General features: G+C 38.5%; 2 protein-coding genes across 6 annotated transcripts; one reads left to right on the forward strand and one right to left on the reverse strand.

Annotated features, from left to right (window-relative positions):
* Nucleotides 1–1,291: 1,291 nt before the first annotated feature.
* LOC106159580 (uncharacterized) lies at nt 1,292–6,975 on the reverse strand. Of its 2 annotated transcripts, none has more exons than XM_013535892.3 (9): nt 6,736–6,975; nt 5,743–5,795; nt 5,100–5,194; nt 4,487–4,729; nt 3,942–4,113; nt 3,496–3,612; nt 3,064–3,186; nt 2,546–2,779; nt 1,292–2,059 (listed from the first exon to the last, which is right to left on the reverse strand). In XM_013535892.3, exons 2-9 carry the CDS (start codon nt 5,786–5,788, stop codon nt 1,788–1,790), a joined length of 1,302 nt encoding a protein of 433 aa, XP_013391346.2. In that variant the 5' UTR covers nt 5,789–5,795; nt 6,736–6,975; the 3' UTR covers nt 1,292–1,787. The 2 variants fall into 2 exon arrangements, with proteins under 2 accessions (XP_013391346.2, XP_013391345.2); XM_013535891.2 differs by having other exon boundaries at nt 6,584–6,975.
* A 1,631-nt stretch (nt 6,976–8,606) lies between these two features.
* On the forward strand, nt 8,607–22,179 carry LOC106168529 (uncharacterized). Of its 4 annotated transcripts, none has more exons than XM_013547623.2 (2): nt 8,607–9,056; nt 20,096–22,179. In XM_013547623.2, exon 2 carries the CDS (start codon nt 20,151–20,153, stop codon nt 21,705–21,707), a length of 1,557 nt encoding a protein of 518 aa, XP_013403077.1. In that variant the 5' UTR covers nt 8,607–9,056; nt 20,096–20,150; the 3' UTR covers nt 21,708–22,179. The 4 variants fall into 4 exon arrangements, with proteins under 4 accessions (XP_013403077.1, XP_086859020.1, XP_013403078.1 ...); XM_087002894.1 differs by lacking the exon at nt 8,607–9,056 and adding an exon at nt 14,480–14,578; XM_013547624.2 differs by lacking the exon at nt 8,607–9,056 and adding an exon at nt 14,588–14,725.
* Nucleotides 22,180–23,218: the final 1,039 nt, after the last annotated feature.

Consider the following 23,218-nt stretch of genomic DNA (forward strand, 5'->3'; position numbering starts at 1 on the left):
ATCATAGTCTAAGGGGCGTTCTGTTTATTTGAGCGTAGCACAAAAAGTAATTAATCTTGTGCTCTAAAAATTGTAGATATCATAGTTAAGATGTTATTCTTTTTATCTGTTACAAAATTAAACAAATGCATCAGAGTTCATTTTTCTCTCAATGTGACCCCTATTTTGTACCCCTGATCGTGAAACTGCCGTTGGTACTACAACGTGCTCTCAGACAGATAGTGTCTGATATGTTTTTATTTTTCATACATTTGCATAAAAATGGAAAATGTTACGTTTTTTATTTGACACCATAATTTAGAAAGAGCAGTCCAGTACTTATGTCTGTTCACTACTAACATGTATGTCTTCTCGTGTGTTGCTGCCGTAAAAACACAATGCAACATGTACTAAACTCCGTATTCGAAAACCATACACTGATCATCATCATCATCATTTAGAGCCTATAGTGTTCCACTGTTGGACAAAGGCCTCAGCATGCTTTTTCCATTGTTTCCTATCCTGAGCCTCAGATTGATAGGACAGTCAAAATATTCGACTATGATTATTAAACGTCGATTCCAACAATAATTCAGCATTTTAAGGTGAGCTACACTTCATATTGCGTTATACCTTTATAATTCTTAGTTGTTATCGTAAGGAATTATTCATGCGCGAAATCTGCTCGGATCGCAAAAATAAAATGTTAATATGAGGGACCCTCTAGCTACATAAACAACTTTTTTTTGCAAATATGCCAGACGCCTCACAACTTAAAACCACAACTGACGTCAGGGGGGACAACTTGCTCCGTGGTGGTTCACTTTATACTATTATGTGATTTTTTTTTATCTAGTAGTTACATTTTCATAAATTGACCAAGGGCCAACTTATCCCGATGTAACGTGACAGAGAATCCCTTATGATAGAGAGTCCCATATCCATCCATTTGTTCAGGTAAGCCTCGCCCCAGGTTTTGGCCCACTTGCCCTGTAGGTCAGGCTAACCCTAACCAGGGAATTATATAGGACTAACCAGAGAATTATATCGTAGACGATATAATCCCCTGATCTCCCCTGCCTTAACCATTATAACTAAATATAGGGCGGACCTTCTGTAACACGATCCTTAAGTTTCGCTACAAATTGATTGCTTTTTTATTGCAATGCATCATTTTTGTTACTTTTGTGTCGTCAAGGGAAATGTTGCTGATTTTAAGGTTATTATATAAAGAGCTAGTTTTGATACGCTTGAAATGGTAGAAAATAATGCAGTATTTATTTCTAAAACGGAATACCAATAACAACATGAATATTTGCAGACCAGATCTTTATTCTGCGAAAAAAAAAAAAGAAAAACAGTTACCTTTGTGTTATAAATAACATAATGGCTAAATGAGGTCCTTATCCTTTGTAAGGGGTCGACGGTTAGCCGTGGTAATATGGAATTAGTGAGTGGTAGTTTTAAAAATATTTACATCTTTTAACTTTAATCCTTAAATTCTTCATGACCATATACACTACAATAACAAGAATACAATGAGTTTATTTAAAAGAATCCGTTGCATTATTTTTTTTCGATCAAGTCAAACAGTTAAACCCGTAGAGAAACTGATAATTCGTTTCCATCAAATGTTTAGTCTGTAGGTTTGTAGGCTTAAGAAATAGGGCCCTATTCCTTTTTTTTAAACAATTATTTTCAAGTTGGGTCTAAGTGTCAAGGTTTCATTTGAAAGTGAATACGCAAATCGTGCTAAAACACTGTATTTATAGACAATATTCCCGGGTTGCAATATTCAGATGTTCATATTATTCTTGGTACTCTCTCATGGGGTACTCTCTTTCCGGTTGAAGCGCTAGATGTGGGAAGGAATATGCTGGATTTGGTGTGCCTGAACTGTAACGAGAATCTGGTCTGCCTCCGCCAATCAGTGATCTGTCTTTGCTACTTCCGGAAGCGCAACATGCACAGCAGACGACAAGCATAACTATCAAGGTGACGACTGTTAGAACGATGAGCCAAATGAGAAGAATCATTACCACGGTGTTAGTCAACAGTGGAGAGTTGTTTATTGCTGCGGCTAAAAGAAAATAACAATTATGAATAATAATTTAGGACGATGATATCAGTTCGTTCTAAAGTTCACGTTTCAGTTTCTTCGCAACAATAGGCCTGCTGCATAAATTACCGTATTACCATTTTCCACGCAGAGGAATATTGGCTGTTCACCAAGTATTATAAATAATACCTTACCAAGAATTATAAATAACATACGCAACGTGTGAATAATTATGTACAGCATTCTACTACATGTATATAAAGACATACGAGACAGCAACATGTTTCATTGCCAAGGATATTCAACTATGATATGCAAACTCAGTTTTATAAGAAACCAATAAATCTCAAATGCTGGTCCTTCCTACACAGAGTAATTAGCATTTTGATGGCATGACACAATATGAGCTTATTTGGTCTCGAAGTGAGCATTCTTCACACAACTTGTGTAAATTCAAATCAGTATACCTTAAAAGATCAAGCAGGAAGGTCGACTTAAGGCACTTACCCTGCTTCGCCGCGTCACCTGTCTGTGCGTCGGCATTCCTTTTGGCGTCGGAAGCGGCGTCAATGGCGGCTTGTACACCAGACAAACTGTTCACTTCCTTGAACAGTTGGTCTGCCTGGACAACTAATGTTTGCAAGTTGCTTGCGTCAACGTTAACGCAAATATGTGAACCTGGGGTGTCGATACATGAACTGGGTCCACAGTTGCCATTGTTTGTTGCACATTCATCTATATCTGGATAAAACGTTTAAGTATACATGTATAAGTAAAATTTCTAAATTAAAGAAAGAAAAAATAAAGAGGATTTACGAATAAAAAGGGGCATATGTTCATCACGAGGCAAATGCTAATACATAATGAGCACGGTCCAAATTGTTAGCTGGATTTCTTTTTTTGTCAAAAATACATTTATGACATAGGCCTACACAATATAGTTTTACAATCACGCATTAACTTTAAAGCATAACAATAAACAACGGATTTTTATTTAGTTGAATTATCACGTAATGTCGCCATACTTATGCACTTTCTGTTGTCTGCTGCAAGTGTGAAGCCCGACCTACAGGAACACACGTAGGACCCTATCTGGTTCTCACAGCTGTGTTGACAACGACCGTTGTTCACAGAACACTCGTCTATGTCTGAAAAAAGTAGGGTAGGAATAAAGATATGATTATGGAAGACTTAAGTCATGTGGACCGTTTGACAGCTTTTATAAAAAGTGTCAGGAAGAAATTCCCGCTTGTGTCTTACTGACCACAACATTTTGAGTACTTTTACACACCGTACACAGATAATCGTTTGAGAAAAAATATGAACAAGAGTAGAGGATTTTGAAAATCGACTCTAATCCCAGATATAAAATATTGAATAAATTCTTAACACCATCTAAACGTTGTGCCAAAACAGCATTTTATTAAGTTTTTTAAATAATATATCTGGATGCCTACCATACTGGCACCTCTCTCCTTCATACCCCGGGGCGCACGTGCAGACGAAAGATTTGTAATCATCACGGCAGCTCCCGCCATTTTGACAGGGATTGGACGAACACTGATCAACGAGATCTGTAATGCACAATTGGTCATTTTAGTATTCAGAACATCATCACTATCAGACGTTGTACCGATATCCAAAATAGGTAAGTTTACGGCTTACAGGCACAGCGGACTTAATAATAGCCGAAAGAGCACATTAAGTTTTTCTTTAGAATTTTAAAAGTGAAAATCAAGGTAAATAAATTTATATTATTTCACAGTAATAATAATAATAAGTTATAACAATAATTATTATCATTAGTTTATTAATACATAGCAAACACAAGGTTGAAGTTGTACATAAACAGGATTAAAATAAAAATCACAAATTAAAACATTTACATAAGATAAAGGTATACCTCTAGCAATACCATCCCCACTTGGTCCCACAGGGCCTCGTGGTCCTGCTGGACCTTGGTCTCCTGGTTCTCCTTTAGCTCCTCGAGCTCCTTGGTCCCCTGTTGGTCCTTTGAGTCCCTCGGGTCCTTGTGCCCCTGTTATACCTTGGTTTCCTACAGCACCTGATGGTCCCTAGATGAACAGGTTACACACTGTGTTACATATGTTAGACTTTTAGTGATTTTTTTTCCTTTTTTCCCTTCTTTTTCTTTTTTCTAACTTTCATTCTTTCTTTTTCTTTTCTTTGTTGATACTTTAATACGATATTCATTTACATATTTAAAGACAAGATAGATCGTCAAATATTTGAAAAGAAAGATTGTGGCCGGTAGCAAATCAAACGAAAATGTAAAAAAAAATATTTAGAAAAGTTAGAAGAAAACCAATGGATAATCAGCTTTTTACAAATCTTAACATATAACTTGCTGAGTGAAAAGAGAATCGACGACAGATAGTTTCATTGCACTTTTAGATGATTCAGTTTACATAAACATCAAATATTAACCTGGCCACCGGTATCTCCTCTCTGGCCCTGTGAGCCCGTGGCACCTTGGGGTCCCACAGGTCCTTGAGCGCCAGACCCACCCTGAGCCCCAGTCACCCCTGTGGGCCCTGGGTCACCCTGTGGGCCTTTCAGCCCTGGGTTGCCTCGAACGCCTTTTGACCCTGGTGGCCCTGGTGCCCCTTGATCTCCTGTAGATCCAAATGGCCCTGTTGGCCCAACATCCCCTTGGTCTCCTTGTGCACCCTGAATAACGAAATTTAAAAACATAGTGTTTTTCTGATATGGTTTAATATTACTAATAAGTCATGTAATATGTACGGCTTTCTTTTTGAAAAAAAAAACATCGGTAAGTGGTACCATGTTGTGTTATCAGTGCGTCAAGCATGTGCAGCTTTAACATTTAAAACGCTTTATTTTATGGAGGGACTTGAAAAAGAGCAATGAGCGTTTTGACCGAATATCCATGTAGAACATATTTTATTTGGATTAAATAAACCTTATATATTGTGCATAGTATTTTAAAAATTATCTCTTAATTAGGCCTATAGATTTGTGTGGGACAAAAATGCTGTATTCTACGATGAATTCTTCAAAACGACAGGGCTTTTTTCACCTGATTCCCAGTTGGTCCCCTATCACCGTTTTCTCCCTGAGGTCCTGGAGGCCCTGGGGGTCCAGGGGGTCCTTGCACCACTTGTTGACACAAACCTGAAAGTACATGTGTAGGTATTTCGATAAGTAGCTCATCGTCTCTTTCAAGTCGCATGTACTAAAGCAGGTTCGCAATGAAGCGTGTTACACAGATTTCGTTCATTTTCAGAACTTTTCTTCTTTCACACGTCCCTAGAATTTGTACATGTACATTGTGACCAAAAGATACCCAAAGGATGTCTTGCTGGCAAATTCTAAATAATGACCTAAATAAGCCAATCAAGCATTTTACATTATTCGTCGCTTATTTCAGTTAATACAGGTGATTATTCTCCTCCCCCAGTACATGGAAGGAAACTGTGAATTAACCAAGGTTGGACTAAAATAGACCAACATTTTGACAGTTGTTACACACTACAAGATACCTCTCCAACAATCGATGTATAGGCCTACCTTGGTATGCAGTTGGAAACATGATCCCGTGAACTAGCTACATGTATACCAGTATTTTGAAGTGAATATTGGGGACAACACCATTTTGATATATGTTGATATTAAATCTAAAATAACCTAACAGTTTAATAATAGAAAGAATTATATTTTACCTGGAGCTAGTAACCAGACAGCGAAAGAAAACAGAAACAGCCTCATTGTCTTCCTGAAATGTATAAGTTGTGCAATAATCAACATTTGGCACTGACAACGTGGGCACGCAATCTTCTGAATAATTTAGTTTGGCCGCTGAAAGTGTTATGCATGTTAAACTATCGTTAAAAAAAACCCTAAATTGTTGTCAAAGCACGACTAAGATGGCTAGGATTTTGAATCTGTTGATAAGGAGTGATAGTCATAGGTACAAAGGATCACTGAGACAAAATGTAATACCTGCACTACTGATGGATATATTTAGACACGAGAGTCGTGAGAACGTGATCATACACACTGAGTAATGTGTCATAAATAAGTTTTCAATATCTAAGAGAAGACAGAAAGATACATCAAAGTACAGGTTGATAAAGACCTGTCCAGTCATAGAATGTTAGAATCTGTCTTTTAAAGACAAAGACCTGATTTATGTTTCCCCCGAGCCACAGGAGCTATAAATCAGCTGCATCTGCCCCAGGTAATAGACACACCTTAATTGGTGATATATTCCTCACTACCCAGAGATTGCTATTTTCTTTCTCGTGTTTATGTATTATATGTCATTTTAAACAATTACAAGATCGTTGACCTTACTTTGTTATTGTTTCTTTAACTGCACTGTTGTACATGCATCGTGGCCAAATAGACAGGTGTCACAACATTACTATTTTACACACTGGTTATGGCGAAACTCTCACTGTACGGGAACTTCACATTCACATATAGTAGAATTACCTTGACGTAAGTTTATTCAGGTGACAGAGACTCCATTTTAGTACGAGCGCAAGAAAGTGTTCATACCTGAGTTAATGATGCAGCAAAGACGTAACCATCGAGAATTATCCCCTGCCACACCCTTGTCAATCCATAGGGACGCCAACGATCCCTTTACCCCAGCTTAAAACCAAAATGGCCGTGCTTAAATTTGGTATTCAATGGTAAACAAAACTCACCTGGGTATTGTTCACACACAACAGCTCTGAACAAAGCTAAACTCAGGGCCTTGAGAAACGACGGGAAATCAGCAGCTCTTAGCCATGGCTACCTCTTTCTTAAACCGCTGTCACCTCCGCTTTCCCTTCAGCAGTGAGGTATTATGTAATTGTGACATCTAATAGGGGATACTTGACGTGTGGCTGAATCACCTGAATCCCAAATGCACGTTGAAGTAAGTAAGTGTGAAGTGGGCTTGGCCGCCAGTCTGCGCAACATAAGATGCACGATCGATATATAGGCTATTGTATGCGCTCTGCGAGTGTGTCGGGAAATTCACCGCTGATTGATCTGGTGCTGCTGTTACTGGGATTTTGTGGGGCTAGGCATAAAATCATTACAGCGATACAGACCTGGGAAAAATACATGCATAGATTAAATATTCAGTGAATTTTAACTTTGTGTAGTCAAGGACATGCTGCCATGTTTTCAACGCATGTTGAGCGACAAAAAAAGAAGGAAAACACAGATTTGCTTCGAGAAAAAAAAGACATGATAATAAGTTCACTTATTTTGTTTATATAGCGAACGCCCTTATTTAAAAAACAAAATTTATTGTTTAAATATGTAGGGTGAGATAGCATTTTTTTCAGATTGTTTTGCATACCTCTTAATGTTCCATGTTCTTATAAGTCACCAGCTAATATTTATAATATAAACTAAGAATGTATTTCTATCACGAGCTCTGAAGATGAACTCGTTGGTTATAAGTATGGCCTATAAATAACATGCAGATACAATGAATTACTAAGAAACTTTAAAATTGTTAGAATAAAAACCGGCAACTTTTTGCTTGATAAAACTCTTTAAAAATCCTTTATTCAATTTAAAAATTAGCAGTATATTGGTGTTAGATAAAAATTTTAAAGGGATTATAAGCAGCATGCTAGAAGGCATTCTCTTTTTTCCCCTAAATTGCGAGTACATAACAATTCCGAGTTTGTAAGACTAAGGCTGCTGGTGGACCCTAAAGAAAAACAAACAAAAGCACATAGTAAAAATATCTCTTTACTTACATTTCCTATTTCACAAACTGTCTCTTGGCATGATTTGGCAATACCATTAGCTGTAGGTCTGTACTCGGTATACTAAGGGTGTGTTAGAGCTAGTTGTTATTGCGACAGTTGACCTCAAAATGATCACACCCAGTCATCTAACACAATGGACTGGTACATCTACACCGCTTTATGTTTTTGGCTGCCACTTGGCAATCAACTTGGGATATATTTGCCTCTTGCCTCTTGTCATCAAGTTTCTTGTCATCTAATGCCTTCGATGACGGAATGAAGTTGTAGGTGCTTTTGTAAAACAGTCTGTGATCTCTCTCTCTCTCTCTCTTGTTGAACCTGAATGAGTTTTTTAGATTTACTCAGAAAGTTATTTAAAATCATTCATGCATTTTGATGCTCACCCTATCCAACCTAATCACAGTGGGAAGTTAAAGAAGCTGAGTTAAACATGTCAGCAGAGATGTATAAATACCTACAATTCGATGCGGGAGATGGTATGTTATTCTGATCTCCTACACGGATGAACATCGATTGAAATTAATAGTCCATTTTTGATAAATTTTCCCCAATATCTAGTCCTACTACACCAGTGTAAATATCATAGGAGTAATAAGGCGTTTTCCCACAGAGAAAACTGCAGTCGGATATTTGACCAGGTGCATAGCAAACCCACCTCCCGTCGATCTAATTCCTAACATCTAACATCTTGGTTTGGTCTTTCTCTTTAACCCTTGCCCCGGGGTACCACAGTTTAATAAAACATGGTTGCATTTCGGGCAGTGGCATTCAGCAGTTCAGTTTTGACAGGTAACTTTTCAAAAGTTTCACGCCTCACTATGTAGTAGTGTAATACTGTGCCCGTGTTAGTGTGTGATGGATGAAATGCTTTGACACGCGAGAGTTATCTCACTCATCTGTCTTTAAGTGCGGTTCCTTAGACTTCCCTACATAGGAGCGGGGATGACTCTACAAATTACTTCATTCAGATCTCGACAGCATCATTATCAATGCACGCGGCAGTTCAGTTCGCGTGCTGTGGAACGTTAGGACGACGGTGAAGAAGCAGAACGCAGAACTTTAAAATCGACCAGAAAATCTGGAGAACTGCGCAAGCGTGGCACAACGAATACCTGCACTTGTAGACTGACATGGGAGAGAGACGCGGTCATCTATTTTAGTTCGTCTGAAAAGAAACATCGTGTTCAGTTCCCTACGCCCTTTTACTTCGCCTGATCTCGAAGCTAGTAGACTTAGCGGGGAGCATGGCTAAGGTAAAATATCATTTTTCTCATTATTTTATAAAACCAAGTACATGTAAGTATGTTATTTACTAAGAAAAAGAGAGGTAGAGAAGGGAGAGAGAGAGAGAGAGAGAGTTGCTACGGGCTTATTAATTCGATCAATGCGCCTGAATCGTCAATTTAAAGTATTATATCTAAAACTAGTTTTGGAGGAAAAATGCAAATACTATAGTAAAGTTTGTCTGATAGACAGCTATTATATTGACATTAAATAGTATTTGTTACACTTAAGTGGAGACGGAAAAAATGAAACTAAGTGAAGGTTAATTTCTAAATTGGCAAGAGAGGAATTCCCTCGCGAGACGTCAGATTTGGTTTTAAAAATATTAGCTAAGAAGTATATTCGGCATAATACTATTACTTTGCGATCGATTCTAAAAACAGCTAAAATTTTCTCATCACGGAGGACAATGTTTAGCTGGGAATCGTTATTTACTTTGAAAACAAAATATAACACCATTTCCCATCAAGGATGGGGATTCATTTGAAAAACTGACAGCAATAAACTTGGATTGAATACATCATTACACGTAGTATTAATTTTGATAAAAGGAGATCTGAATGCATCACAAATGAACAAAAGTGCTGTAATGATTTTGTGAGCATATGATATGCATAATGCAAAGAACAGGAATGTCACAAAAATGTCACAAATGACAGTAATGTCACAAAGGTTAGAAATGCAACATTTTATGCAACAAGATGATTAAATGGATCGAACACCAAGTGTTTTTTATTAAGTTTGTTTATTAAGTGATTTTACTAAACATTATCCGTACAGATTTTCATTTTCCAAGTTTCAACTTACGATTATGAATTCATCCTTTCGAAATTAACATATGCCATTGTGTGTGTGTGTGTGTGTGTGTGTGTGTGTGCGTGTGCGTGCGTGCGTGTAGGGCCTACTGTCAATATCCCCTACTCCCACTAAGGAATTCTATCTCTTGTTCCTCCTCGGTCCCACACAGTGCGTTCTGTAGAATTATTCAGTAGAGATATTCATGTTCGTCTTGACAAGTGAGAAGAAGAGCAATTAAAGTCGACACCTCATGCCCGGTGAACTAGGTTAAATGAAAGTCATGAACAGATGTAAGATGATAAAATATTTCTTCACATACAACGTGATCATACACATAATGCGTGATCGCCATTTGGCAAATGAAGACGGCAGTTCATTCCCACTTAAATGAAAAGTTACACCTATGGAGGTAGGACTATGATTGATTAAACCTTTGAATCTCTGAATTTTGCTTCCATATATTGCTTATATATATATCACTTCTAGGAAACTATCAGTAAGCCGCAATACCACGTCTTTTATTTTTGTTGAAGTAACAAGGAAAGACAGTATTACATTACAGTGCGTGACAGTGGGTTGCAGGCAGTCCTGGCGTGAAAAACACTCTGTGCCGTCTAGGAATCTTACATGTTTCAAAAATATTTTATGCTACGTCGAATCAGCAATAATCTCAACGAGTTGTCAGGCGGTAAAGATTGGAAAGGTCCAAAAGCCGCTCTTTTTCATCAATTTCTTAGAATCTAACGAAAGGCTTATCTTTGACAACATTGCCGCGATGTAATTTCCCGCAAGCCTGCTGAATGAATCCCGGGGATATAAATGGATCTCAATACGGTGTAGAATCGAAGCATATGTATTTGATTAGACCATGAATGCACAAAAAATAAGTACCACAGGTTATTTATCTCCCAATATTGTGAAGATAACAACAGTTGACGGCTTAGAGTATACTGTATCTTAACTAGAAAATTGTTCAGGAGTAGTTTCACAGACTTCGCGTCGATATGTTTTCGTTCAACCATTATGTAGTGTGCGTTTTCTGCAACTGATCTATTTTCCTGAATTCTCACGCCGGCCATGTCCTTTGACACCGAAATCAAGCCATCTATCTAGCGACTGTGTGACACCATGGCCCAGGTCGCTCGACACAGCGAGACGATGGTTCTCGGCAGTGGTTCTACTATCAGATAAGATATGAAAATACACCATAGTCACGAACCCTACATACGTACACCTACACCCATAATTACAAGTCTTGCCCCAAGTGACAACTTAAATGATCAATAATGTGTGTGAGAATACAAAATTGCGGTGTTTTATCATATTAAAATACTTTTTACAGCATATTTAAGATATTTATTTGCGCATTTTTTTCTCTCTGTGTTTTGATCTTTCCCCGATGCCCCTTTCATTTCGTGTCTTCCAAGTTGATCTAAGATTATCATAGATGCTGCTATTTCTTGTTAGCACAGTATCATATTTCACTTATAGAACGGGGACTATGGGGTTTTAGCTTTATCTCTGTTTAAGACATTTATTTACGCTTAATTTTTGTCCCCATGGCTTGATCTTTTCATCCTGCTGATGTGGTATTGCGGCTTACTGTCGGTTTCCCAGAAGTGAATTTGGCATCATTATTTACACTTTCTTTTTGTCATCTTCTTTTGATTTATCATCTATGCTTATAAAATTATTATGATATTACATACCGCATTCTGGAAGAAAAATCAAATTATACCGGGTAAGCCTACAATTACGTTTACTTTGTGGGTAATTTTATTGTGAAGTTATGGCACTGTCTCATATAGTTTAGTGAATACAAGAAGTTCATCAACTTTGATATTTACTAATGCAACTAATGATCCAACCCCATGACCTGAAAAAGTTGAAATTACAGATAACAGGACGACCGCTCTCCGAGTTTTGAAGAATTTCCTCTTCGATATACCTCGTTGGTTATCTTAAAATGACGCAAACTATTCTCATCAAATTCTCTCTCTTGACTTAAATCACTGAATATGAACCTCGTTGACAGTGTGGGTGAGCTTGAAATCCGGCAATTTAGAGCGCCTTAAGGACGCGGTATGCACAATTAGGTTTGAACGCCAATCGATACTCAGGCCTAATGAACCGACATGCAAAAATTTGATAACTTCCAAAGGCAAGGGGCTTGAGAGCCGTGCCTTTTTAGTCCTAAGCGCAGATATTATGACGAAATATTCTGAGAGGCCTTCTTATCGTCAATTACACAAAGCAAGTTGAGGAAAAAGCAAGCAAAATTAATCCACTTAGTCAACTGACGAAGTATAGTCTAATTACCCGAGGCAAAATAAACATACTTCCGCATGGAACTTCAGTGAAATATCAGATTCATGAGATCTAATCCTTCTTAGGTCTGCTACTGTAAGTAAATATTTTACCAAACCTTTTTCGATAAAACAGCCATGAAACTGACGACCAGACTATCATCCGCCGTTGAAAACAAGCCTTCGGGTGATGGGCAGGCGGTCAAAACATGGTGGAGCGTGGAGTTACGAACAAATAAGAATTGAGTAATTTTGAGCCAAACTGTTTACTTGCTCCTCCCTAAGGATTAGGAAACTTATACCCATACATAGCCTCTTTTACTCATTTGCACGTAGATGGAATCCCCCTGCTTCAACTCGAGTATTCTGCAAAAAAGTTGAGGTGCGTACAATATTTTGGTTTTATGCACTGATATGTAGTCGTTTGGGTAAATTGTGCCAATAGTCTGTTGATGTTCACTGTATGAAATTCAAGGTAGGATCCACTTAAAGTAAGTTTTTTGGTGGGCCCTATCTTCAAGAGAACACGCATTTATACTAGTCTGTGGGTACTGGGATGTGTGCGTGTAAGGGCGTGGATACTCTATCACCAATATTTTCTGGACAGATTGTTCGAGCAGTGTTTTTACATTTCAAATGCTAAGATAGTCTGATCGAGCAAGACGCTGTATGTTGAAAACTGGTGAGCGATTAAGTCATGGTTGCCAAAGTCATTGTACGTATTAATTCTCAAAATGCGAATATCGTTTGCTGATCGTGCTAAAACAACAGAATATTACGTCTAAATCGTGTAAAAGGAGCCTGCAGTAATCCGCACAGTGTCGATACTGTCATTGTGGGTGAGGTGGGAGAAGTACTGGGACGGGGTGATTATATTCTGACATCTTCTTGACAGATGCATTAACAGATTGAAAACGGTCGGAGGGCCTCTTGTTCAAGTTATCATTTTTCTTTTGTATAGTGTGAACAAGTGACCAGGTTGAGGTAGGAGAGACCCACCTTGTTTTGGAGAAGTCTGTAACTGTACGGGATGACACAAAGGTGTATTAAATATAATATATGTTGGCAATTAATTGGTGTACTGTTGTTAAAAAAGAGCCTTGGGGTTTCTGGCTCAGACTTAGAAAAAGCATTGATTTTCAGTGCCACTGATTACTCTTCCCCAAAGCTACCGCTGGGTGTACTCTAATCAATGAGTTGCGTAAGCAGAAATACGAAGAAGAAGAAGAAAGAAAAAAAAGAAAGGCAGATTAATCAACAGTTTATGCATGGATCTACGTCATATAAAGCTTTTAGGTCTCACGCTGTTGTGCATTTCATGAACTCAATACAGCACGCACGGTTTCAGTTCCTGTACAAACGTTAATGTAAGGATCCTAATATTCAGCAGCATTTAAAAGCAAATGTCATTTTCGTTATAAACATTGGTGCATATAATCGTGACTTTTCATGCCTGCTTATTTAACTAAATATATAGAAATTCTTTTCCGGTAAGCTTGCCGTACGCATTAAGTAGACAGACGCAATATAAAAGGAAAAAAAGGGACCTTAAATAGAACGCACTCGAAGATGTATTTTATTAGCTGTGTATAACAGACCTCAGTGACATAGCACTGTGTACTGCAAAAGCCCCAACTAATGTCATTATATTTGATAATGCTGCTGAACGAAGCCATGTCTCGAATACTTCGAACCTCAGGGCGATTTCATGTGATCATGGAAAATCTTTGTATACAGTACTTCTGAATCATTTTTAAAATTTTGCCGCTGAAGCGCAGTGACGTCAAAAGTTAGATTAGGTAATTTTGTAAACCTAGAGCTGCTTTTGGATATTTTCGATCCGCAGCATCACCGCTGATTGACACAAGAAATAGGACACAGAATAAAATCAATTGAATTTCACTTACTTAGTGTATCCAGAAGCACATTTTACGACAACGCATCAGTTAATGACGCATTTATGAAAGACATTAATTAACACTTCATCTTCACTGTTTCACTACTAAGACCATGAACAATTCATACCCATTTTTGTGCTTAAGAGAAAAAAAATATTCTGACAACAGCAGCAGCAACAGCACAAAATTTATTTGCTTTACATTTGCAGACACGATAAAAAATCTCACACTTTTGTAAGGATGCAAAATACGAATTTTCTAAACGAGAGGCTTTTTAGAGCGTAAGATCTCTGATTGAAATTGATCAATGGAGAGTATATGCCGCAGCTTCAGAATAAAATACAAAAGGAGAAGTCAAGGTAAAGGCTAGCAGCAGACGAAGCGTTGAGAAGGGCAAAGACGCTCAGTTCAACTGTGTTTGTCATCGTGATACCCTCGGCATACTTTGACAGATGTGTATTAGTTTGAGCGTTTGTCGAGTAAGAGGAGGTAGGTTTGGTTTTTTGCGTGTTGCTATTTCTTTGTGAGTTATGGAACCAACTGGTGCTAAAATATTTATGTGCTCTATACACTACGTATTCAAGCATTGGAAACATCGAGATGTGAAGATGTGAACTGCATAGTCTAGGAGTGCAGGTAACTTAAGAAAACGTGTTTTGGAGAGAGAGAGAGAGAGAGAGAGAGAGAGAGAACTAGATTACACCATTATCTTTGGCCTGAGACATGATGAACCTCTCTTGTTCAGTGAATTATTTCCTTCAAGATATTGGATTTGGCAGATATGGCAGTTGGTTAGGAAGCGAGGCGTCGCAGATCATTAGATGTAGGATCCTATTTTTATCGAATTACATTAGAAAACCAATGACGAGATGTTTGTTAAAGCTAGAATTGAATTTGATGAGCTTATTGCCAGATTATCTGATAATACTATCGTAAGGTGTTCCGTCGGCATTGTTACTAATTTTTATGCTGCAATACATTTTATATATTATCCCGTCGAAGAAAGAATCAATTACTCCAAGATCTATCGATTTGCTGTATGCTACAGCAGTTTGCTCACCCAAGACGAATGGCACAGTACGTCATGATTCAGGTGTGAAACGAGATGACAGATCATATTTCAGTATACCCCCATGCCAAACCAGTGAAAAATGATTAATGTATCTTGGGAAAACCGTGCTCATAAAAAACACTGTATGAAAGGACAATCCAAGTGATTTCCCAGCGTTTGGAACTTTTCCTCATTTTTATTTTATAAGTTGTAGAATTTCAGCGAGACTATTTTATCCCAACTTTTGCCACCGACGAGAATGGCTTTAAGAGGGTTGTCATGGGCCCTCTAAACCGTTGCTGGGGACAAAGTTACAATGAAGAACGTTGGACAATGAATGTAATATATTTCAACAGAACAGAGAGGAGCACCTGTATAGACATAAAACTTGAACTAATCTATACTGATGAGGACCATCATGAGGTGTATTTAGTCACCGTAAACGTAATCTCCCTCATTTAGGGTCATGAATGCGAGGTTGCGATCTGTGGCGTAACTAACGATAAGTGTCTTAGGAGATAGGGAAGGAAAACCTTGACTTAAGGCGAGAATAACTGCGAATCCACTAGTTAGACCAGTGAGCTAACTGAGAATGTATTGCGTTCGTTCTTTCTGCGCAGAAAGAAGCGGTTTGCTTTCGCGCTTGCCACAGTCTGCATCTTCTATTAAATCTAAAAAGTACCGCACACACCATTTCCCTGTACAAAGGTAGAGTTGAGCGAAGTGGTAAATTGGCTGAAAACTGCAGCAATGTTGAGCAATATCACAACTGATTCATATTAGCCCAGTTTGCAGTTAATAAATGCAAATAGGTGGTCATAATACTTGATAAAGCAACTGTTCTGATTCTAATTTATGGGAATGAAGATGACCCAGCCAGTCTGAGGTCGTCGATGAACACGTAGCGCCCAGACAAGCTTAGGGGTGGTTCAGTTTAAACAGCATATCGGGGCTAATAAGGGTAATTATGCACTTGAAGTGAAAATTCAGGGCAATCACTCTGATGAAAAATACAACTCATATTAGAAAGTGAAAGTGTAAAGATGGTAGCCTACTAGTCCATCCTTTGTATTATGAAAGAAATAAAGCGGTGACATGGGAATGAACGGGGGACGGGGGATACAGACCTAGGTCTCTTAAGAAGACATCATTTTTATGTATTTTTTACTCATAAGTCCCTCTTTTTGTGGAATAGAGACGCTTGCACTCGGTCGTAATTCGCGATGCTTTCGGGTTACGGAACTTAAGGGCGGATCCAGAATTTTTTGAAGGGGGGGGAGGGGGGGGCGTGACAGGCCTCAATATGCGAGGCCTACCCTCACCCCCTTGGCGTCAGGTTTCGGGGCACGCTTCGGGGCCCCGAAAAAAATTGGTGTCTTGGATTGGTATTTAGAACTGTTTCAGGTATACGTGTTTTTGTCACGTATTTCTTCAGAAATCGAAGAGGGGCTCGGGACCCCCCTGACCCCCCCCCCTAAATCCGCCACTGTGACACACCTCGTCAAGTGGTCTTTAATGCGAAATTACTGCTTGTACAGTATTTCATGATTGGATGTATAATACCGGACACTATCTTTCCTCCACCTCAACAGTTACTTATAGCAAGAACTTCTTGCTTATAGCGTCGCAGTGTCCATTAATACTGTCGCTGGTAAGGCAATGCATTGTCAGCGCTAAGACAATAATACGTCAGAGCGACAGTTAACTCAGGTGGTCGATATGGGTCGGTATTTGAAATGTCAATAAAACCCGGGCCCCGATAAAAATTGATGTCTTGGATTGGTGTTTAGAACTGTTTCGGGTATACGTGTTTTGGCGCGTATTTCATCAGGAATCGAAGAGGGAGTCAGGACCCCGTTGACCCCCCCCCCCCCCCCCCAAATCCGCCACTGACATACACCAGTTAACTCAGGAGGTAGATATGGGTCGGTATTTGAAATGTCGATAAAACCTATGAATGATTGAATGGTAATATTAAGATTACTATGGCAACCCCGAATAATAAATTGACAAAAAAAAAATCGGTGTCTAAAATCAAACTTTCAAGATTTGCCTTAAGTTACTTTTTATTTTGATTTATGTTATGAAATATATGAAAGAATCTGTCTCGCTGTTTTACTCCATGAAAAGGCACGTAATGGTAAATCAATTGATTCATTAGTCAACGTTAATCCGGACGATTTATCAGCATTAATCAAGTTCGGTGCTAAATTCACACCGCCAAGAACAACTGAGCGAGTTTTTTTTTCGTGAATACGCATTCATTATCAAATCAGACAAAAACACTCTATGCCGTCACAGATGCGAGTCCACATTAATGGGATGAAGTGATAAATGGAAAGTGAGATCAAAATTAATTTGGTTTTATTAGTGTACATTGTAGCCTCATATCTCCTTTAAGTGAAGCCCACGGAGAGAGTGAAGCCGATTTCTTACAAAATGCTCGACTGGAGACGGTTCAGTTGGGGGTCTACGGAAAGCAGATTGACGCACACATTTTTGCGGTTCAGGAAATTAAACTTATATCTCTGCACTGCAGCTAAAACACGTCAATGTGGAACAAAAGGGGAGAACCAGACCTAAAATGTTTTCTTTGATGTCAGCCAAAAGTAATTACAATTTATGAATACTGGACTTAAGGGCATTTTCACCATTCATACTTTTATTTTTCATCATAATTTCTGAATGAAAATATTCTTAGATTTTTTCTTTACCCTTTTGGGCCTCTTAATTTACGAATCTGATCAGCAAGATTATGGTATTGATTTGCAAGAAACAACGAGTGAACCAGATGCGGTTTTCCAATAGGAAGAAATTAGGTTCAAGTTCGGTAATCCTAAATTGAAAGGGAAGTTCAATGGTAAACTTAAGATATAGGAAATCAAATAGACAGTCAGTGAAGCAGCGCGGTGAATATATCCTAGATTTTGGTCGTATCAAGTCAAAGTGGAAAGATTAACAGAAGGCACATCTTATAAAATGCCAATAATCATAGGATTTGTGGCAGCCCGGTAAGGTCAAATCACGTCATTTGCATTGTCGTAAAAATTTCATGATATCACTTATAAATTAGCCAGTAGACTGGCGGTTGGTACTTGCTGTAGATAGTGATCTCATGGCTGGGGCCGCTTCACTCTGCAGAGCTGGCATAAGGTAAAATATGACACGACATGTTTCATATGCTAAGGCAAAATTTCCAATGAAATTGAATAATAAATGAATAAGACAAAATAACGTCAACTGTTAGATTATTTTAACTGAGTGATTTGACTGCGCATAGAAATCAAAGTTAATCTGACCTTGGGTCGTTATACATGAGCCAAAGGTCTCACCACTCCTTGAAAATCGAGCTGACGATCGCACCATTGACGCAGAAGGAGACAGTGCTATATTCTGTTGTCAATGAAAGCTATTCAGCGTATGTTCAAGTTCGAATCAAATAAAAACTAGTAGTAGAAGGGGATAGCTGATATTTTGACACAAACGACAGTGCATTGTTGCATTTACTGTTGTCTTTTCTATAGTCAGGATTTAATCCTTTTTCTTTAAAATAGGGAGATAGCGTGGTAACCGGGGCATCAGAAGCTCATTTGATAGTCACAGAGACCAGATTCTCGTATATCCAGTCTCTGCGATGACAAATGGTTTTCCTTGTTCCACTTGTCAGTTCGCACATTACTGACAACTAGAGGCTGGTTGTCACAAACTTCTCTCGCTGTAATATTACCTCTAACATCCACACGGGGCACGACTTATTAATTGCTCGCTTCAGAAACGCAGGTGGGCCCAGTATATCACAAGCTTTTAGGTGACTAAATGATTTCCACAGAACTGCCGGAATTAACAATGACCAGGTCTCTGGACATCAGTGGACTGGCGGTGACTCTTTTTGCATGTCATAGTATTCGAATGGCGTCAACATCAGCCTTCTAACATTCAAGTTGACAGCAAGCGTATGTATGCAGATAAGTACGAATCGCCGTCAGTTCTCTGGCACTCGGCGTGTCGGTAAGTGTACGGTGAAATAGAGAGGAATCTATGAAGACCTATGTCTTTCAAGGAGAAACCTATGTTCTAGGGTAGAGGGAAATATAAAGAGCACGATGCATCACATGTAGCGAACAATTTACAAAATACCATCAATGTGATGATTCTTTCTTGGAAAGAACAAGGCAGTACAGTGCATTTCAGGTAGACTTACATACAACAGTATTTACACTAAAAAATTAAAATAAAAAATGCATCGAGCATAATGCAGTATGTCCTTTTTTCACCTTATAGTGATAGAGGTATGACAGTAATTGAAAAATGGATGAGGTGTTTGTAATGCGTTCTGCTTGTTTCCCGTTGTTGAAGCTAGATACCTGTATCCACCGACAAATGGTTAGATAGGTTTCATTTGATAAATGAAAATCATGGCATTCACAGATAAATGAATATCATTGTATTCACAGACAAATGAATATCAGCCTATTCACAGTTGTGCGAGAATAAAAATGTATTTGTGTGTGTTTGTGTGTTTTGAGCCAGCGGTATGGGTAACATTATCCATACAAAGAGCACCTTATAGGTAATGGCATTCAGAATGGAACTTCAGAAAATTGGTTCAAGCGTTCCTAAGAAGTTATCTTGCGAGCCGACCATATCTGGGCCAATTTGGAAAATCAAAGTCAACATTTTAAGATTCCTAGGATGATGCTAGGTATTTTCTCTGACAGCAAAGTACATTTGATAATATTTTGCTTCTTTCTTTCCATTCCTCAATGGAATGCAGACGATCATTTAATGAAATATTGTGGTAATGCTTACCTTCACCGCGCTCATTAGGATGCTCTCTGACGGGAAGATTTAGGAGCTTGAATCATTCGTTTTAATCAATTTCATGATAATGGGGAAGTCATTAACACCTATTGATTTTGATAAAACTTTTGTATCAGTTCCCTCTTCCATTTTAGGAATGTGAAGTGAGCAGCGCTGCAGACGGTATGTCTGTCAGGCTGCCGGGCTGAAATGCACCGTAGCCATGCTGCAAAATCCGTAAGCCATATCCGTCGCCAGGTGGAACAGGTGATTCTATGTTTAGAAAACACTGTAGCTGAACTGAGGTTTCTCTCCCAAGACATCAAAATATTAGGAAAACAAATCGATGTGGTTACAGATCGACTGCTGGAGGACTGCCCGTTGAATTCGTTAAATGTAACAACTACTTCATTTAGAGACGCTACCATGATTACACTGCAGGACAGCAAAACACCACACAGACTGCCAACACAACCGCTAGGTCATCGAAATAACTCTCGCGTTGTTCTCTCTAAAGAACAAATGTACCCAAACTCTGCGAACTTTATGAGAAAAGAAAATACATATGAGGATACCAGAAGCGTTGGGTCAGATAAGGAGAACGTATTCAGTAGTACACCAGTCAAATCAGTCGCCTCTGCTGATCTATCTCTACAATCCTCAATAGAAGATACTTACGCCACGGAAACCTCCGGGAGAACTGTAATTGCGACTTTGCACCAGAACCCTAATCAGGTCTCAATGTCATCATTTATCAGCGATAACGAATGTCACTTTTCTAGAGCCTTCTCTTCAGACACAATCCCTAATGGTGAGTCGTCGCCAAACAATAACTCAAACGCTTGGGAGTTTTTACACAACGAAAAACTGAACAAGGATCAACCAGCAGAAACGAAACCCAGTGTCATGTATCCAGTGTCTCCAAATAATAATTCAACCGGATTTTCATTTGTCTCGGAGATTGATGAAAAGACGGGCTTTTTAGTAGGAAATGAGATATACAATGAAAATCTCAAGGCTCACAATGGCAAGTATCTTTCATGCGACACATGCATGTTGCATCACGGGGTGTTACGACAAGATCGAATAGATCTTCTGTTTAAGAAGATGGAGATTGAAAAAGCATTTGATAAAGTGGGTCTAGAAGATAAAAAACTACAAGATTCGGTCAATTTTAGTGGCGGTTTTCTCAAACAGCTTCATGAAAAATGTAACCAATATGACCAAAACTGTCTTTCTGGGTCGCCTTCATTGAAAAAGAAGGCGTTAATAGGGAAAGACATTCCAAATACTAAATCACAAGATTCCAATAATTCAAGCGCAAATGTTTTGCTAACGGCTGGCGACGAAAGTGCATCTGGGCGAGAATTTAACTTTTGCGTCTTGCCAAAGGAAGTAGAGTATAGTGGATTATATGAGTACGTGCTCGATATGACATTGGAAACCATGTCTGATGACGGTCATGACAGTAACTTTGACGAATGGAGCGAGGACGAAGGGTCGATTTCATTGGACTTGGAATATTCAGCGAGTTACAACCGAGATATGAACACATGGACGTCGTTCGCACTCGTTCATGTTGACAGCGTCTATGAGGATGATTTTGAATACGAAAATCTTGGTGCTTGTTGTGGTGAGACCTCGGGCTTGGACAACATATCACCCACTACTTCCCGCAAGACCTACCCTGGTAATTGGGAAAATGATTTGGAAGAGCTGGCTCTGACGTATTGCTCTCCGCGGAGTAAACGGAAGCATTACTTATGATCATATTAAACGCAAGCTGTTTACAGTAAAGAAATCGTTAAATATTGGTATTTGAAAACAAAATTTTATATGCTGTCCTTTAAGGCAGAACTAGATAAATCGTCAGTAAATTAAATGTAGATGCAGTTTATATATATATATATATATTCCAGCTGTCTCTTTCATGTAGTTATGCCGTCATGCAATCCCTATTTCTGGTAAAGACAACAGCCTAATCATAAGTCATCAGGCAACATATCACGTTTGATCAATTTTACCTTGCTTTGGCTTTTTTTTAATGTTTCGTCACGGAGTTGGACTCATTTCACTTACAAAGTTCTCTACTTCTATGGTCTATCAAAGGAACAGGCCAAACAAGTACGAGAAGTCCTGTGCAGCCACGACTGAGTGTTTCTGTGATTAGACAAACATTTTCCTACAGCAGACTGTTCCACGTCGCGTGTTGTAAATAACAAAAATGTTTTAAAAGCGGTGTCTGTCTCTGTGTCTTAGTCTGTCGCAGTCATAGCGTATTCTATCATGTGTATGCTTACAAAGTACAAATGGCCATAAAGATAAAAGCGTTATTTTATTTCCCAAGTCGCATTTCTTAATCTGTGCAGGGAATACTAGTTATAATTGCAAAATTCTGTAATATATGGTTTCTTTTTCAGGCGGGATAATGGTAATGGTCTTGTCAAGAGCGCACATCGTGAAATTTATCTTTTATATTCCGTTCCTAAAATAATGTCGTCTTAATTTTAAAAGTACTGAAAATATATTAAAAAAGTGAATGATTGCTTGGCTTGGCAGTGTTTACATAATGTGTATTTAGGTGTGCTAAAATAAGAATCAAGAAACACGCCTAGTCAAAATAACTTCAGGCCAGTGAAATAAAATCCATTGTTATGAAACATAATAATAATATTGCAACCTTTTTTTAGAAGTAAAAAAGCGACTTTGTAAAGGTTGCGATAACAATCTACTAATAGTCATTCTCGATGTTATATCTTTGCGTGATTCGAAATTTTGCTCTTTAAAAACCATCCTCCTTTGCATCGATTTTATCTAGAAAATGTTATCACCCCTAAATATGACCTAAAAACGACATCAATTATCGTTTTGAAGCACTCATGGCTGTCGTATTACGTCGCCCAGTCTCACATCCGTCAAGTTTCAATACAGCCAGTAATTATACACTCCGTGCCGATATTATCAGCTATGCTCGTCAACCATATCCATAACTGAAAAGCAATAGTGCGTTAACACAGAGAACGTCTTCATTGCAATTGACAGCTTGTCGGGAATTTATAGTTTAATCTTACATGTTGGTATAATATTCCTTTGCAGTTTTTGTCCTTTTTTATAAATGAAGTCCGTTGTTCCTGGAGATCCATTTCACGACCAGCAGTTTAAAGGGCACAAACACGATAGATGGGCATCTTGCGTTGTAGTTAGATGTATGCATGTGTTTTGGCACGCAAGTGCATGCATCGTTGTGTTTGTGTTGACTTGATCGCATGGGTGCACGT

Source organism: Lingula anatina, chromosome 1, assembly GCF_051362555.1.
Source record: "Lingula anatina isolate TDL-2025a chromosome 1, LinAna3.0, whole genome shotgun sequence".
Lineage (NCBI taxonomy): Eukaryota > Metazoa > Brachiopoda > Lingulata > Lingulida > Lingulidae > Lingula > Lingula anatina.